At 48.4% G+C, this 16,756-nt stretch overlaps 1 protein-coding gene across 1 annotated transcript in view; it reads left to right on the forward strand.

Annotated features, from left to right (window-relative positions):
- The window catches only part of CDC5L (cell division cycle 5 like), a 143,577-nt gene that overhangs the window by 24,336 nt on the left and 102,485 nt on the right, over positions 1 to 16,756 (forward strand). Inside the window, exons 3-4 of the mRNA XM_063915206.1 lie at positions 3,887 to 4,048; positions 11,120 to 11,247. Coding sequence (XP_063771276.1) covers positions 3,887 to 4,048; positions 11,120 to 11,247 — 290 coding nt within the window. The remainder of the gene's footprint in view (positions 1 to 3,886; positions 4,049 to 11,119; positions 11,248 to 16,756) is intronic.

The raw sequence follows: 16,756 nt of genomic DNA on the forward strand, positions 1-16,756 counted from the left end.
GTCGAGACATCTTCTCCTCGCAGGTTCCTGAAGTCTGCTTTACCAACGGCTCCCTCCGACAGGGAGGCAGCATTGGAAACAATTCACAAGCTGTATATCCAGCAGGTGATAATCAAAGTACCCCTCCTACGACAAGGAAAAGGGTATTATTTTTCCACACTATATTGTGGTACTGAAGCCAGACGGCTTGGTGACACATAGTCTAAATCTAAAATGTTTTGAACACTTACATAAAAGGTTCAAATCGAGATAAAGTCACTCAGAGCAGTGATAGCGAACCGGAAAAAAGGGGACTATATGGTGTCCCTGGACATCAAGGATTACCTCCATGTCCAAATTTTGTCCTTCTCATCAAGGGTACCTCTGGTTCGTGGTACAGAACTGTCAATATCAGTTTCAGACGATGCCGTTTGAATTATCCACGGCACCCCGGGCCTTTTTACCAAGGTAATGGCCGAAAAGATGTTTCTTCAAAGAAAAAAGGCATCTAAATTATCCCTTACTTGCACGACCTAAAAAGGGCAAGTTCCAGAGAACAGTTGGAGGTCGGAAGAGCACTATCTAAAGTAGTTCTTCGACGGCACGACTGGATTCTAAATATTCCAAGAATCGCAGCTGTTTTCCGACGATACGTCTGCTGTTCCTAGGGATGATTCTGGACACGGTTCAGAAAAAGGTTTTTCTTCCCGAGGAAAAAGCCAAGGAGTTATCCGACCTGTCAGGAACCTCCTAAAACCAGGAAAGGTGTCTGTACATCAATGCACAAGAGTCCTGGGAAAAATGGTGGCTTTTTACGAAGCAATTCCATTCGGCAGATTCCATGCAAGAATTTTCCAAAGGGATCTGTTGGACAAATGGTCAGGGTCGCATCCTCAGATGCACCTGCGAATAACCCTGTCGCCAAGGACAAGGGTATATCTTCTGTGGTGGTTGCAAAAGGCTCATCTATTGGAGGGCCGCAGATTCGGCATACAGGATTTGATCCTGGTGACCACGGACGCCAGCCTGAGAGGTTGGGGAGCAGTCACACAAGGAAGAAACTTCCAGGGGGTATGGACGAACCTGGAAAAGTCTCTTCACATAAACATTCTGGTACTAAGAGCAATCTAAAATGCTCTAAGCCAGGCGGAACCACTCCTGCAAGGAAAACCGGTGTTGATTCAGTCGGACAACATCACGGCGGTCGCCCATGTAAACAGACAGGGCGGCACAAGAAGCAGGAGTGCAATGGCAGAAGCTGCCAAGATTCTTCGCTGGGCGGAGAATCACGTAATAGCACTGTCAGCAGTGTTCTTCCCGGGCGTGGACAACTGGGAAGCAGACTTCCTCAGCAGACACGATATTCACCCGGGAGAGGGGGGTCTTCATCCAGAAGTCTTCCACATGCTAATAAACTGTTGGGAAAGACCAATGGTAGACATGATGGCGTCTCGCCTCAACAAGAAACTGGACAAGTATTGCGCCAGGTCAAGAGATCCACAGGCAATAGCTGTGGACGCACTGGTAACACCTTGGGTGTACAAATCAGTATATGTGTTTCCTCCTCTGCCTCTCATACCAAAGGTATTGAAGATTATACGGTGAGGAGGAGTAAGAACAATACTAGTGGCTCCGGATTGGCCAAGAAGGACTTGGTACCCGGAACTTCAAGAGTTGGTCACGGACGACCCGTGCCCTCTACTTCTGAGAAGGGACCTGCTACAACAGGGTCCCTGTCTCTTTCAAGACTTACCGCGGCTGCGTTTGACGGCATGGCGGTTGAACGCCAGATCCTAAAAGGGAAAGGCATTCCAGAAGAAGTCATTCCTACCTTGATTAAGGCAAGGAAGGAAGTCACCGCGAAACATTATCACCGCATTTGGCGAAAATATGTCGCGTGGTGCGAGGATCGGAGTGTTCCGACGGAGGAATTTCAACTGGGTCGTTTCCTACATTTCCTACAATCAGGATTGTCTATGGGTCTCAAATTGAGATCTATTAAGGTTCAAATTTCGGCCCTGTCAATATTCTTCCAAAAAGAATTGGCCTCAGTTCCTGAGGTACAGACTTTTGTTAAAGGAGTACTGCATATACAGCCTCCTGTGGTGCCTCCGGTGGCACCGTGGGATCTAAATGTAGTTTTAGATTTCCTCAAATCCCATTGGTTTGAACCATTGAAAAAGGTGGATTTTAAATATCTCACATGGAAAGTGACTATGTTACTGGCCCTGGCTTCCGCCAGGAGAGTATCTAAATTGGCGGCTTTATCTTATAAAAGCCCTTATCTAATCTTCCATTCGGATAGGGCAGAACTGAGGACTCGTCCGCATTTTCTCCCTAAGGTGGTATCAGCGTTTCACCTGAACCAACCTATTGTGGTGCCTGCGGCCACTGGCGACTTGGAGGACTCCAAGTTGTTGGACGTTGTCAGAGCCTTAAAAATATACATTTCAAGGACGGCTGAAGTCAGAAAATCTGACTCGCTGTTGATACTATATGCACCCAACAAGTTGGGTGCCCCTGCTTCTAAGCAGACGATTGCTCGTTGGATTTGTAACACAATTCAACTTGCTCATTCTGTGGCAGGCCTGCCACAGCCTAAATCTGTTAAGGCCCATTCCACAAGGAAGGTGGGCTCATCTTGGGCGGCTGCCCGAGGGGTCTCGGCATTACAATTCTGTCGAGCAGCTACGTGGTCGGGGGAAAACACGTTTGTAAAATTCTACAAATTTGATACCCTGGCAAAAGAGGACTTGGAATTCTCTCATTCGGTGCTGCAGAGTCATCCGCACTCTCCCGCCCGTTTGGGAGCTTTGGTATAATCCCCATGGTCCTTTCAGGAACCCCAGCATCCACTTAGGACGATAGAGAAAATAAGAATTTACTTACCGATAATTCTATTTCTCGGAGTCCGTAGTGGATGCTGGGCGCCCATCCCAAGTGCGGATTATCTGCAATACTGTACATAGTTATTGTTAACAAATTCGGGTTATATTGTTAAGGAGCCATCTTTAAGAGGCTCTTTCTGTTATCATACTGTTAACTGGGTTTAGATCACAAGTTGTACGGTGTGATTGGTGTGGCTGGTATGAGTCTTACCCGGGATTCAAATTGCCTCCCTTATTGTGTACGCTCGTCCGGGCACAGTACCTAACTGGAGTCTGGAGGAGGGTCATAGGGGGAGGAGCCAGTGCACACCACCTGATCTGGTAAAAGCTTTACTTTTTTGTGCCCTGTCTCCGGCGGAGCCGCTATTCCCCATGGTCCTTTCAGGAACCCCAGCATCCACTACGGACTCCGAGAAATAGAATTATCGGTAAGTAAATTCTTATTTTTGTTGCAGACAGCGTCCGCGTTCCCCTCTGAACCAGGCCCTTAGGGAGCAGCTTTCATTAACCTCACCTTCGTAAATGATCTGCTTATGTTATTTGTTTCAGTAGGGATTCATACACCTCAGGGGGGCATTTAGGGCAACAGCCCTATAAAACGGGTGGTCTGCAGGTTGCCAACGGACGGGCTCCCGATGACCACCATACTGGCGCCGGAATCCCGACTGCCGGCATACCAACAGCTTTTCTCCCTCTTGGGGGTCCACGACCCCCCTGGATGGATAGCGTGGCGCACGTAGCGCGCCACTGTGCCCGCAGCGTGGCGAATGCAGCGAGCCCGCAAGGGGCTCATTTGCGCTCGCCCAGCTGTCGGTATGCTGCCGGTCGGGATTCCGGCACCGGTATGTTGGTCGCCGGGAGCCCGACCGCCAGCATCACATACTACACCCCTATAAACCAGTTACGTGGTGGCGGTGATCCAGCCTCCGGCTACTGGGTACTAGTAACCTAACCTGCTGCTGGATACAGGAATGCACTAGAAAGGTACTGACTGACTGTGCTCTCTCCATACGTGATAGGTACGAATGGCTGGACCCAAGTATTAAAAAGACAGAGTGGTCTCGTGAAGAGGAAGAGAAGCTTCTGCATCTGGCCAAGCTCATGCCAACTCAGTGGAGAACAATCGCCCCCATCATCGGCCGGACAGCCGCCCAGTGTCTGGAGCACTACGAGTTCTTACTGTAAGTGGCATCATGTGCTGCTCCTGTTTCTCATGGTTAATGGCTCCGCCCACAGAATGGCTGCCTCCACTATATGCTGCCAGAGGGTACATTGATCTTTGGCGTGTCCCCTGCCTTACAGGCATCGTACATTGGCGGCCCTAATGGTCTATTATCAGCTTTCCTACAGGGGAGCCTCTGTGTATGTTTGTCTTCAACATTGATATTATAAGATAATGTGGGGTTTTCTTTTACGTCCTAGAGGATGCCGGGGACTCCAAAAGGACCATGGCGTATAGACGGGATCCGCAGGAGCTTGGGCACACTAAAAAGACTTAATCTGGGTGTGAACTGGCTCCTCCCTCTATGCCCCTCCTCCAGACCCCAGTTAGACTTTGTGCCCAGGAGTGACTGGATGCACACTAGGGTAGCTCTACTGAGTTTCTCTAGAAAAATACTTTTGTTAGGTTTTTTATTTTCAGGGAGACCTGCTGGCTACAGGCTCCCTGCAGCGTGGGAGTGAGGGGAGAGAAGCAGGACCTACTTCTTCTTAGTTTAAGGGCTCTGCTTCTCGGCTACTGGACACCATTAGCTCCAGAGGGATTGATTACTTGGTGCGCCTAGCTGTTTGTTCCCGGAGCCGCGCCGTCACCCCCTCACAGAAGCCAGAAGTCGGGTGAGTATGAGAAGAACAGAAGACTTCAGGACGGCAGAAGACTTCAGTAAAGGTACAGCACAGCGGCAACGCTGTGCTCCATGTTCCCACACATCACCAACGGTATTTCACTGGGTGCAGGGCGCTGGGGGGGGGGGGCCCTGGGCGGCATGTTACTGGAGTTGAGGGCGGCATAAAGAGATTGTAGGTGCCTCGGCACCCTTTACAGACCCCCGCCGGCATTTTCTTTCAATTTTGAAATTGGCGGGCCGAAGCCTGCCGGGAAGGGGGCGGAGCTTTGTTCCGCAGCTCACGGGCACCATTTTCTCCCTACACGCGGCTGAGGGATAGACGCTGCCGGGACCTCCACGCTTCTCTACAAAGTAACGGGGGGCATTTCCAAAGGGGGGCCGCAGTGTGGTGCTTGAATTTAACAAAGGCAGCGCTGGGTACATATATCGTTTGTGACGATATATGGGCGCTGGGGTGTGAGCTGGCATACTCCCTCTGTGTCCTCTCTCTGGGCTTCATTGTGGGCCTGTCACCTAGCTGGGACGTTCTGTGTGTTGGGGTGTGTCGGTACTATGTGTCGGCATGTCTGAGGCTGAATGTTATTCACCAGAGGAGGTTATTGGGGGTGTGGATGCGGGGCTAGAATTGGGACTGTCGACGCAGCCGACACCTGATTTGCTAGCACTGCTCAATACGATAAATTCCAATGTAGCTTCCTTATCAAAGAGGTTAGATAAGTCTGAGTCACAGACGCAGGTGTGGAAAAAGTCCATGGAAGAGGCTTTGTCTCAGGTACAGACCCCATCCGGGTCCCATAAGAGGCCATTTACTCAAGTGGTAGATACTGATACCGACACGGACTCTGATTCTGAGGTTGATTTCACTGAGGCAGTTTTACATCCACGGTTAGTTAAGAGTATTCAGTACATGATTGTGGCTATAAAAGATGTTTTACACATTTCTGATGAACCTGCGGTAAAGGAAACAAGAATTTGCTTGTTCAAGGAAAAGAAACCTGAGGTGAAGTTTCCCCCCTCTCATGAAATGAATACTCTTTGTGAAAAGGCTTGGGAGTCGCCGGATAAGAAATGGCAGATTCCCAAGAGGATTTACATGGCGTATCCTTTCCCCTCTGATGACAGGGAAAAATGGGAGACATCTCCAAATGTTGATAAAGCTCTATCCCGTTTGTCTAAGAAGGTGGCACTTCCGTCTCCTGAAACGGCAGCTCTCAAAGATCCGGCGGATCGCAAGTTGGAGACGTGTCTGAAGTCCATTTTCGCTAATTCGGGGGCTTTGCTCAGACCCGCTGTGGCGTCGGTATGGGTGAGTAGTGCTATTGCTAAATGAGCTGAGAATTTAGCTAGTGATATGGATACCCTTGACAAAGATAATGTCCTTTTAACTCTCGGTTATATTAAGGACGCTGCAGATTACCTAAAGGACGCTGCGAGGGATGTCTGTCTCTTGGGTTCAAGAACCAATGCCATGTCGATATCTGCCAGGAGGGCCCTGTGATCCATCAATGGAACGCTGATGCCGACTCCAAGAGGTCTATGGAAGCACTACCCTTCAAAGGTACTGTCTTGTTTGAGGACGGCTTGGCGGACCTGGTCTCGACTGCGGGTAAGTCCTCTTTTCTTCCTTATGTGCCCACACAACAGAAAAAGGCACCACATCAGAAAATGCAGTCCTTTCGTCACAATAAATACAGGCGTGGAAAAGGTTCGTCGTTCCTCGCTTCAAAGGGTAGAGGAAGGGGAAGGAAACCTCCTGCAGGCTCAGGCGCACAGGACCAAAAGTCCTCCCCTGCTGCTACCAAGTCCACCGCATGACGCTGGGGCTTCCCTGGGGGAGTCCGGACCGGTGGGGGGCCGCCTTCGGATATTCAGTCAGGTTTGGATTCAATCAGACCTGGATCCTTGGGTGTTAGAGATCGTGTCTCAAGGATACAAACTGGAGTTTCAGGAGATGCCCCCTCACCGGTTCTTCATTTCGGCATTACCAGTAGTTCTTACGGACAGGGAGGTGGTGCTAGCAGCGATTCAAAAATTGTGTCTACAGAGGGTCATTATTCCCGTTCCCTCGTCCCAGCGGGGGGGAGGGGTTCTACTCGAGCCTCTTTGTTGTGCCGAAACCGGACGGTTCGGTCAGACCAATTCTAAATCTAAAATCCCTCAATCCATACTTGAAAGTGTTCAAGTTCAAGATGGAATCCCTTCGAGCGGTGATTGCCAGCCTGGAGGGGGGAGGGGGATTTTATGGCGTCAGTCGACATAAAGGATGCCTACTTACATGTGCCGATATATCCTCCTCATCAGGCTTTTCTCAGGTTTGCGATACAGGATTCTCATTACCAATTTCAGACGTTGCCGTTTGGGCTTTCCACGGCTCCGAGGATTTTCATCAAAGTCATGGCGGAAATGATGGTTCTTCTTCGCAAACAAGGGGTTTCAATTATCCCGTACTTGGACGATCTCCTGATAAAGGCGAGGTCCAAGGAACGGTTGCTGAGAAGTGTAGAGTTGTCACTGTCGGATCTGCGACAGCACGGTTGGGTACTCAATTTGCCAAAATCCCAGTTGATTCCGACCACCCGGCTTCCTTTTCTGGGCACGATTCTGGACACGGATTTACAGAAGGTATTTCTTCCAGAAGAAAAGGCTCTGGAACTACAGACGATGGTCAGGGAACTTCTGAGGCCGACGAGTGTGTCGATCCATCATTGTACTCGGGTTCTGGGGAAGATGGTTGCGGCGTACGAAGCCATACCATTTGGCAGGTTTCACGCCCGGGTGTTTCAGTGGGACTTGCTGAGCAAATGGTCCGGGTCTCACCTGCACATTCACCGGAAGATAAGTTTATCTCCCAGAGCCAGAATTTCTCTCCTGTGGTGGCTACAAGGTCATCACCTCCTAGGGGGACGCCGATTCGGTATCCAGGATTGGGTACTTCTGTCTATTTTCTTTCAAAAAGAATTAGCTGCCCTCACAGAGGTTCAGACCTTTGTGAAAGGAGTAATGCATATCAATCCTCCATTTGTACCTCCTGTAGCTCCATGGGACCTTGATGTGGTCTTACGGTTTCTCATGTCTTCCTGGTTTGAACCTTTGCGTAAGGTTGAGTTGAAGTTTCTCACTTGGAAGGTGGTTATGCTTTTGGCGCTGGCATCTGCCAGGCGGGTGTCAGAGTTGGCGGCTTTATCTCAGAGCCCGTACTTAATTTTTCATTCGGATAGGGCGGAATTGAGGACTCGTCAACAATTTCTGCCGAAGGTGGTTTCTTCATTTCACATTAACCAACCTATTGTGGTTCCGGTGGCTACGGAAGCGGTGGCGATTCCAAAATCTCTGGATGTTGTAAGAGCGTTGAAGATCTACGTTTCTAGGACAGCTGTTGCTAGGAAGACTGAGGCGTTTTGTCTTGTATGCTGCCAACAAGATTGGTCATCCCGCTTCAAAACAGACTATTGCACACTGGATTTGTAGTACGATCCAGCAGGCTCACTCTTCAGTCGGACTACCGGTGCCGAAGTCAGTAAAAGCCCATTCTACCAGGAAGGTGGGCTCATCTTGGGCGGCTGCCCGATGCGTTTCGGCGTTACAACTTTGTTGAGCGGCTACTTGGTCGTGGTCTAACACATTTGCTAAGTTCTATAAGTTTGATACCCTGGCCGATGAGGACCTGGCGTTTGCTCAGTCGGTGCTGCAGAGTCGTCCGCACTCTCCCACCCGTTCTGGAGCTTTGGTATAATCCCCATGGTCCTTTTGGAGTCCCCAGCATCCTCTAGGACGTAAGAGAAAATAGGATTTTGGTACTTACCGATAAATCCTTTTCTCCTAGTTCGTAGAGGATGCTGGGCGCCCGTCCCGGTGCGGACTATTACTTGCAGTGTTTTTCTTGCTGGTTAAATTGGTTTATACACGGCTTGTGTATTGTTTGTTGCAGCTTGTTGCTGGCGTTCATGCATACTGTTATCTGGTTTAAAGTTACTCCGGTTGTACGGTATGTTTGTGGTGTGGGCTGGTAGTTTTGTAGCCCTTAGTTTAAACAAAAATCTTTCCTTGAAATGTCCGTCTCTCCTGGGCACAGTTCCTATAACTGGGGTCTGGAGGAGGGGCATAGAGGGAGGAGCCAGTTCACACCCAGATTAAGTCTTTTTAGTGTGCCCAAGCTCCTGCGGATCCCGTCTATACCCCATGGTCCTTTTGGAGTCCCCAGCATCCTCTACGGACTAGGAGAAAATGATTTATCGGTAAGTACCAAAATCCTATTTTTATATACATGTGTCTGTGTGTCTATCTTAAGATGGATGCACACTATAAGATTATCTGTCCAATCTGGCTGGTTGGAACGAAAATCTGATAATGTCTGGGAACAAATGACAATCAACAATTTGCTCCCAAAAGAAGGAAAATGGACAAAATGGTCATCCAGATAAATTTGTTGAATCAAACTGATTTAACCAATTTGACCATTTTTGTCTGTTTCCCAGTGTTTGGGAGCAAATGGTCAATTGTCATTTGCTCCCATACAGATGGAGCCTCCCTCATCGTTGCAGTTTCTCCGCCTAAACAGAGTATTTGTTACGCCTTAGCTATAGCTCAGGTTGTTGAGTTGCATGGAGAGGCTCGTTGAGGTGTGACAACATACACGGCATGCAATACACATCTTCACCACTGTGTGGCTAATGCTCCACTAATCCAGTACTGTAGAGCGAATAGCGGCAGATGGATGTACAGTACAGTACAGTAATCGTACTGTAATAGTGTACTCATAGCAAGCTCTGGCAAATGGCCAGTGACAACTGTAATGTTATACACAGACTAACGGTCAGACGAAGAGTCAATCAGGAACTTGAAGTGTATAGTGTACTGTAAATAAAGGGACGCTGTAGAAAATATTAATTCTCTGTCGGGACCTTAAATATTAATAAATAACAATAGTGTATACAGACGCAAACTTACGTGTTAGAGCAATGGTCCATTGTTCAGTCTCGTAAAGATAAGACTCTCGTAATTTGAAAAGTCACACTTGTATATTTGTGTAATAAGTAGCACATACAGGTTTTTTTTTCTAATGTTGACTGTATATCTGTGTGTATTTCTGAGAATGTATACAAAGTATGACAGAACTTGTTTTGGCTAAATTAAAATAATACTGAATGCTAATAGTTACACAGATATACAATACAAGTGTGTCCTTTGTGGGAATTGAACCCTAGCTTACGTCATTGGCAACCAACGGAGATACCACTATGCCAAGCTGCGGAGAACTCTGAACTGTGCTTTTCTTTGTGTGCATTGGAGACACTGAGCCAGTCTAGAGACGCTATTACACACAGAATAGTACAGTGCATGGTAACTGTCGGCGACACCACTAGGCCAACATAGCCACAGTTATGTAAAGTAAAGTAGTTCTTGCGTTATAGTGTATTTCACCTCACTCATGCGCAATGGTGATTCTTGCACTATAGTATTTTATTGGACACCTCACGCATGCGCAGTGGTGGTATTCAAAAGCGACATCTGGTGGATGATCGCTGGTATTACACTCACTGCTAATGCCATACGCCACACTAATGTCTATGCGCCACCCTGCGACCAGGCACACTGCGACTCCGTGATCGGGACAAATTTCATAGACTGTGTAGATCAGCGAGGCTCCGTCTGTACATTACCAGATTTTCATTCCAACCAGAAAAATTAGATAATCTTATAGTGTGTCTTTAACTTTAAAAGTGGAATCACAGTATGACGTTCCATGCCCAGCTCTCCCATCCACAGTATGACGTCCCATGCCCAGCTCTCCCATCCACAGTATGACGTCCCATGTCCAGCTCTCCCATCCACAGTATGACCTTCCATGTCCAGCTCTCCCATCCACAGTATGACCTTCCATGTCCAGCTCTCCCATCCACAGTATGACGTCCCATGTCCAGCTCTCCCATCCACATTATGACGTCCCATGTCCAGCTCTCCCATCCACAGTATGACGTCCCATGTCCAGCTCTCCCATCCACAGTATGACGTCCCATGTCCAGCTCTCCCATCCACAGTATGACGTCCCATGTCCAGCTCTCCCATCCACAGTATGACGTCCCATGTCCAGCTCTCCCATCCACAGTATGACGTCCCATGTCCAGCTCTCCCATCCACAGTATGACGTCCCATGTCCAGCTCTCCCATCCACAGTATGACGTCCCATGTCCAGCTCTCCCATCCACAGTATGACGTCCCATGTCCAGCTCTCCCATCCACAGTATGACGTCCCATGTCCAGCTCTCCCTTCCACAGTATGACGTTCCATGTCCAGCTCTCCCATCAAAGATAAGGCCGCTCAGAGACCATATGTACTTACTGTATATATATTGTGTTAGAGGTGGTATTACTATATGAAGTACTATGACCTGTCTCTCCCATCAGAGATAAGGCTGCTCAGAGAGACAATGAGGAAGAGACAACAGAGGACCCCCGAAAACTTAAGCCTGGCGAAATTGACCCGAATCCAGAGACCAAACCTGCCAGACCAGACCCCGTGGACATGGATGAAGGTGCGTTTGCTAACACATAGCAAGGGTCATTTATGGTCCGCTAATGAGTAATTATTAGTAATAATGTCCAGTGTGTGTGTGTGTGTGTGTGTGTGTGTGTGTGTGTGTATATATATATATTTCTCTAACGTCCTAGTGGATGCTGGGGACTCCGTAAGGACCATTTATTATTATTATTATTTTATTTATTAGCAGTTTCTTATATAGCGCAGCATATTCCGTTGCGCTTTACAATTAGAACAACAATTATAGAACAAAACTGGGCAAAGACAGACAGACAGACAGAGGTAGGAAGGCCCTGCTCGCAAGCTTACAATCTATAGGGAAATAGGCATTGATGCACAAGGATAGATGCTACCTGTCACATAATGGTTCCCCAGGTTGCTAGGTTCTTAATGGGTTGTATATGATATGATCACCTAGCAATGTTGGAAGACAAAATGTGAGTTTATGTGGACTGTACAGAGGGGATGTAACTTGATAGGGAAGCTGTGAAGGTTATGTGTGTGGGTCTGAAATTTGGTAGGCTTGTCTGAAGAGATGAGTTTTCAGAGAACGTTTAAAGGTTTGGAGACTAGAGGAGAGTCTTATTGTGCGTGGGAGTGCATTCCACAGAGTGGGTGAAGCCCGGGTAAAGTCCTGTAATTTTGAGTGGGAACAGGTAATACATGTGGATGAGAGACGCAGATCTTGTGCAGAGCGGAGAGGTCTGGTAGGGAGATATTTTGAGATGAGTGAGGAGATGTATGATGGTGCAGTTTGGTTAATAGCCTTGTATGTAAGTAAAAGTATTTTATATTTGACACGGTAGAATACCGGTAACCAATGGAGGGACTGACAGAGCGGATCAGCAGATGAAGAACGTCTGGCGAGGAAGATTAGCCTCGCAGCTGCATTTAAAATGGATTGAAGTGGTGATAGCCTATGTTTGGGAAGACCAGTAAGGAGACTATTACAATAATCAATGCGGGAGATGATGAGTGCATGGATTAGAGTTTTTGCAGTGTCTTGTGTAAGATAAGGGCGTATTTTGGATATGTTTTTAAGGTGCATGTAACATGATTTAGAGACAGATTGAATGTGTGGAACAAAGGACAGTTCAGAGTCAAGGGCGACACCTAGGCAACGAGCTTGTGGGGTGGGGTGGATAGTTGCATTGTCAACAGTTATAGAGATATCAGGTTGGTAACTACTCTTAGCTGGTGGGAAAATAATTAATTCGGTTTTGGAAATGTTGAGTTTGAGGTGGCGAGATGACATCCAGGATGAAATGGCAGACAGGCATCCAGTGACACGAGCCAATACTGGTGGTGACAAATCTGGGGAGGATAGGTAGATTTGAGTATCATCAGCATACAAATGATACTGAAATCCAAAGGAGCTGATTAGTTTACCAAGAGAGGAGGTATAGATTGAGAAAAGCAGAGGACCTAAGACTGAGCCTTGCGGTACTCCAACTGATAGAGGTAGAGAAGAGGTAGAATCAGAGAAGTGAACACTGAAAGAGCGATTAGATAGGTAGGATGAGAACCAAGAAAGGGCTGTGTCCTGAAGACCTAGGGATTGTAGTGTTTGTATGAGAAGAGAGTGGTCAACAGTGTCAAAAGCAGCAGAGAGATCTAGAAGAATAAGTAGTGTGTAATGGCCTTTTGACTAGCAGTGACTAGATCATTCACTACTTTGGTCAGTGCCGTCTCTGTGGAGTGTTGGGCACGAAAGCCTGATTGAAGTGGATCCAATAAGTTGTGCGAGTTAAGAAAGGGTGTAAGGCGAGTGTAGGCAAGCCTCTCAAGTAGCTTGAAGGGACTGGGTAGCTGAGAAATGGGACGGTAGTTAGAGAGTGTGTTTGGGTCAGAGTTGTGTTTTTTTAGAATGGGAGTAATGACTGCATGTTTAAACAGAGAGGGAAAGATACCAGTAGAGAGAGAGAGATTACAGATTTCTCTATCGTCCTAAGTGGATGCTGGGGTTCCTGAAAGGACCATGGGGAATAGCGGCTCCGCAGGAGACAGGGCACAAAAGTAAAGCTTTTACAGGTCAGGTGGTGTGTACTGGCTCCTCCCCCTATGACCCTCCTCCAGACTCCAGTTAGATTTTTGTGCCCGGCCGAGAAGGGTGCAATTCTAGGTGGCTCTCATAAAGAGCTGCTTAGAGAGTTTAGCTTAGGTTTTTTATTTTACAGTGATTCCTGCTGGCAACAGGATTACTGCAACGAGGGACAGAGGGGAGAAGAAGTGAACTCACCTGCGTGCAGGATGGATTGGCTTCTTGGCTACTGGACATCAGCTCCAGAGGGACGATCACAGGTACAGCCTGGATGGTCACCGGAGCCTTGCCGCCGGCCCCCTCACAGATGCTGAAGCAAGAAGAGGTCCAGAATCGGCGGCTGAAGACTCCTGCAGTCTTCTTAAGGTAGCGCACAGCACTGCAGCTGTGCGCCATTTTCCTCTCAGCACACTTCACACGGCAGTCACTGAGGGTGCAGGGCGCTGGGGGGGGGCGCCCTGGGAGGCAAATGAAAACCTTTAAAAAGGCTAAAAATACCTCACATATAGCCCAGAGGCTATATGGAGATATTTACCCCTGCCTAAATGTACTAAATAGCGGGAGACGAGCCAGCCGGAAAAGGGGCGGGGCCTATCTCCTCAGCACACGGCGCCATTTTCTCTATCGTCCTAAGTGGATGCTGGGGTTCCTGAAAGGACCATGGGGAATAGCGGCTCCGCAGGAGACAGGGCACAAAAAAGTAAAGCTTTACTAGGTCAGGTGGTGTGCACTGGCTCCTCCCCCCATGACCCTCCTCCAGACTCCAGTTAGATTTTGTGCCCGAACGAGAAGGGTGCAATCTAGGTGGCTCTCCTAAAGAGCTGCTTAGAGAAAGTTTAGTTTAGGTTTTTTTCTTTACAGTGAGTCCTGCTGGCAACAGGATCACTGCAACGTGGGACTTAGGGGGAAAGTAGTAAACTCACCTGCATGCAGAGTGGATTTGCTGCTTGGCTACTGGACACCATTAGCTCCAGAGGGATCGAACACAGGCCCAGCCGTGGAGTCCGGTCCCGGAGCCGCGCCGCCGACCCCCTTGCAGATGCTGAAGCGTGAAGAGGTCCGGAAACCGGCGGCTGAAGACTCCTCAGTCTTCATAAGGTAGCGCACAGCACTGCAGCTGTGCGCCATTTTCCTCTCAGCACACTTCACTGGGCAGTCACTGAGGGTGCAGAGCGCTGGGGGGGGGCGCTCTGAGAGGCAAATATAAACCTTATACAAGGCTAAAAATACCTCACATATAGCCCATAGGGGCTATATGGAGATATTTAACCCCTGCCTGACTGGAAAAATAGCGGGAGAAGAACCCGCCGAAAAAGGGGCGGGGCCTATCTCCTCAGCACTCGGCGCCATTTTCTGTCACAGCTCCGCTGGTCAGAACGGCTCCCAGGTCTCTCCCCTGCACTGCACTACAGAAACAGGGTAAAACAGAGAGGGGGGGCACATTAATGGCTATATATATATATATATATTAAAGCAGCTATAAGGGAGCACTTAATATAAGGATATCCCTTGTATATATAGCGCTTTGTGGTGTGTGCTGGCAGACTCTCCCTCTGTCTCCCCAAAAGGGCTAGTGGGTCCTGTCTTCATTAGAGCATTCCCTGTGAGTTTGCGGTGTGTGTCGGTACGTGGTGTCGACATGTATGAGGACGATATTGGTGTGGAGGCGGAGCAATTGCCAAATATGCAGATGTCACCCCCCAGGGGGTCGACACCAGAATGGATGCCTTTATTTGTGGAATTACGTGATGGTTTATCTTCCCTTAAACAGTCAGTTGAGGACATGAGGCGGCCGGACAATCAATTAATGCCTGTACAGGCGCCTCAAACACCGTCAGGGGCTGTAAAACGCCCTTTGCCTCAGTCGGTCGACACAGACCCAGACACGGGCACTGATTCCAGTGACGACGGTAGAAATTCAAACGTATTTTCCAGTAGGGCCACACGTTATATGATTTTGGCAATGAAGGAGACGTTACATTTAGCTGATACTACAGATACCGTAAAACAGGGTATTATGTATGGTGTGAAAAAACTACAAACAGTTTTTCCTGAATCAGAAGAATTAAATGACGTGTGTGATGAAGCGTGGGTTGCTCCTGATAAAAAGTTGATAATTTCAAAAAAGTTATTGGCATTATACCCTTTCCCGCCAGAGGTTAGGGCGCGCTGGGAAACACCCCCTAAGGTGGACAAGGCGCTCACACGCTTATCCAAACAAGTGGCGTTACCCTCTCCTGAGACGGCCGCACTTAAGGATCCATCAGATAGAAAGATGGAAGTTATTCAAAAGAATATATACACACATGCAGGTGTTATACTACGACCAGCTATAGCAACTGCCTGGATGTGCAGTGCTGGAGTAGTTTGGTCAGAATCCCTGATTGAAAATATTGATACCCTAGATAGGGACAATGTTTTACTGTCGTTAGAACAAATAAAGGATGCATTTATCTATATGCGTGATGCACAGAGGGATATTTGCACACTGGCATCTCGGATGAGTGCTATGTCCATTTCAGCCAGAAGAGCCTTATGGACACGACAGTGGACAGGCGATGCGGATTCAAAACGTCACATGGAGGTTTTGCCGTATAAAGGGGAGGAGTTATTTGGAGTTGGTCTATCAGACTTGGTGGCCACGGCTACTGCCGGGAAATCCACTTTTTTACCTCAAGTCACTCCCCAACAGAGAAAGGCACCGACCTTTCAACCGCAGCCTTTTCGCTCCTACAAAAATAAGAGAGCAAAGGGCTTGTCGTACCTGCCACGAGGCAGAGGAAGAGGGAAGAGACACCAACAGGCAGCTCCTTCCCAGGAACAGAAGCCCTCCCCGGCTCCTGCAAAAACCTCAGCATGACGCTGGGGCCTCTCAAGCGGACTCGGGGACAGTGGGGGGCCGTCTCAAAAATTACAGCGCGCAGTGGGCTCACTCGCAGGTAGACCCCTGGATCCTGCAGATAATATCTCAGGGGTACAGGTTGGAATTAGAGACGGATCCTCCTCATCGTTTCCTGAAGTCTGCCTTACCAACCGTCTCTTCCGAAAGGGAGAGGGTGTTGGAAGCCATTCACAAGCTGTACGCTCAGCAGGTGATAGTCAAAGTACCCCTATTACAACAAGGAAAGGGGTATTATTCCACTCTATTTGTGGTACCGAAGCCGGATGGCTCGGTAAGGCCTATTCTAAATCTGAAGTCCTTGAACCTCTACATAAAAAAGTTCAAGTTCAAGATGGAGTCACTCAGAGCAGTGATAGCGAACCTGGAAGAAGGGGACTTTATGGTATCCTTGGACATCAAGGATGCGTATCTACACGTTCCGATTTACCCCGCACACCAGGGGTACCTCAGGTTCATTGTTCAAAACTGTCACTATCAGTTTCAGACGCTGCCGTTCGGATTGTCCACGGCGCCTCGGGTCTTTACCAAGGTAATGGCCGAGATGATGATTCTTCTTCGAAG

Source organism: Pseudophryne corroboree, chromosome 4, assembly GCF_028390025.1.
Source record: "Pseudophryne corroboree isolate aPseCor3 chromosome 4, aPseCor3.hap2, whole genome shotgun sequence".
In the NCBI taxonomy this organism is placed as follows: domain Eukaryota; kingdom Metazoa; phylum Chordata; class Amphibia; order Anura; family Myobatrachidae; genus Pseudophryne; species Pseudophryne corroboree.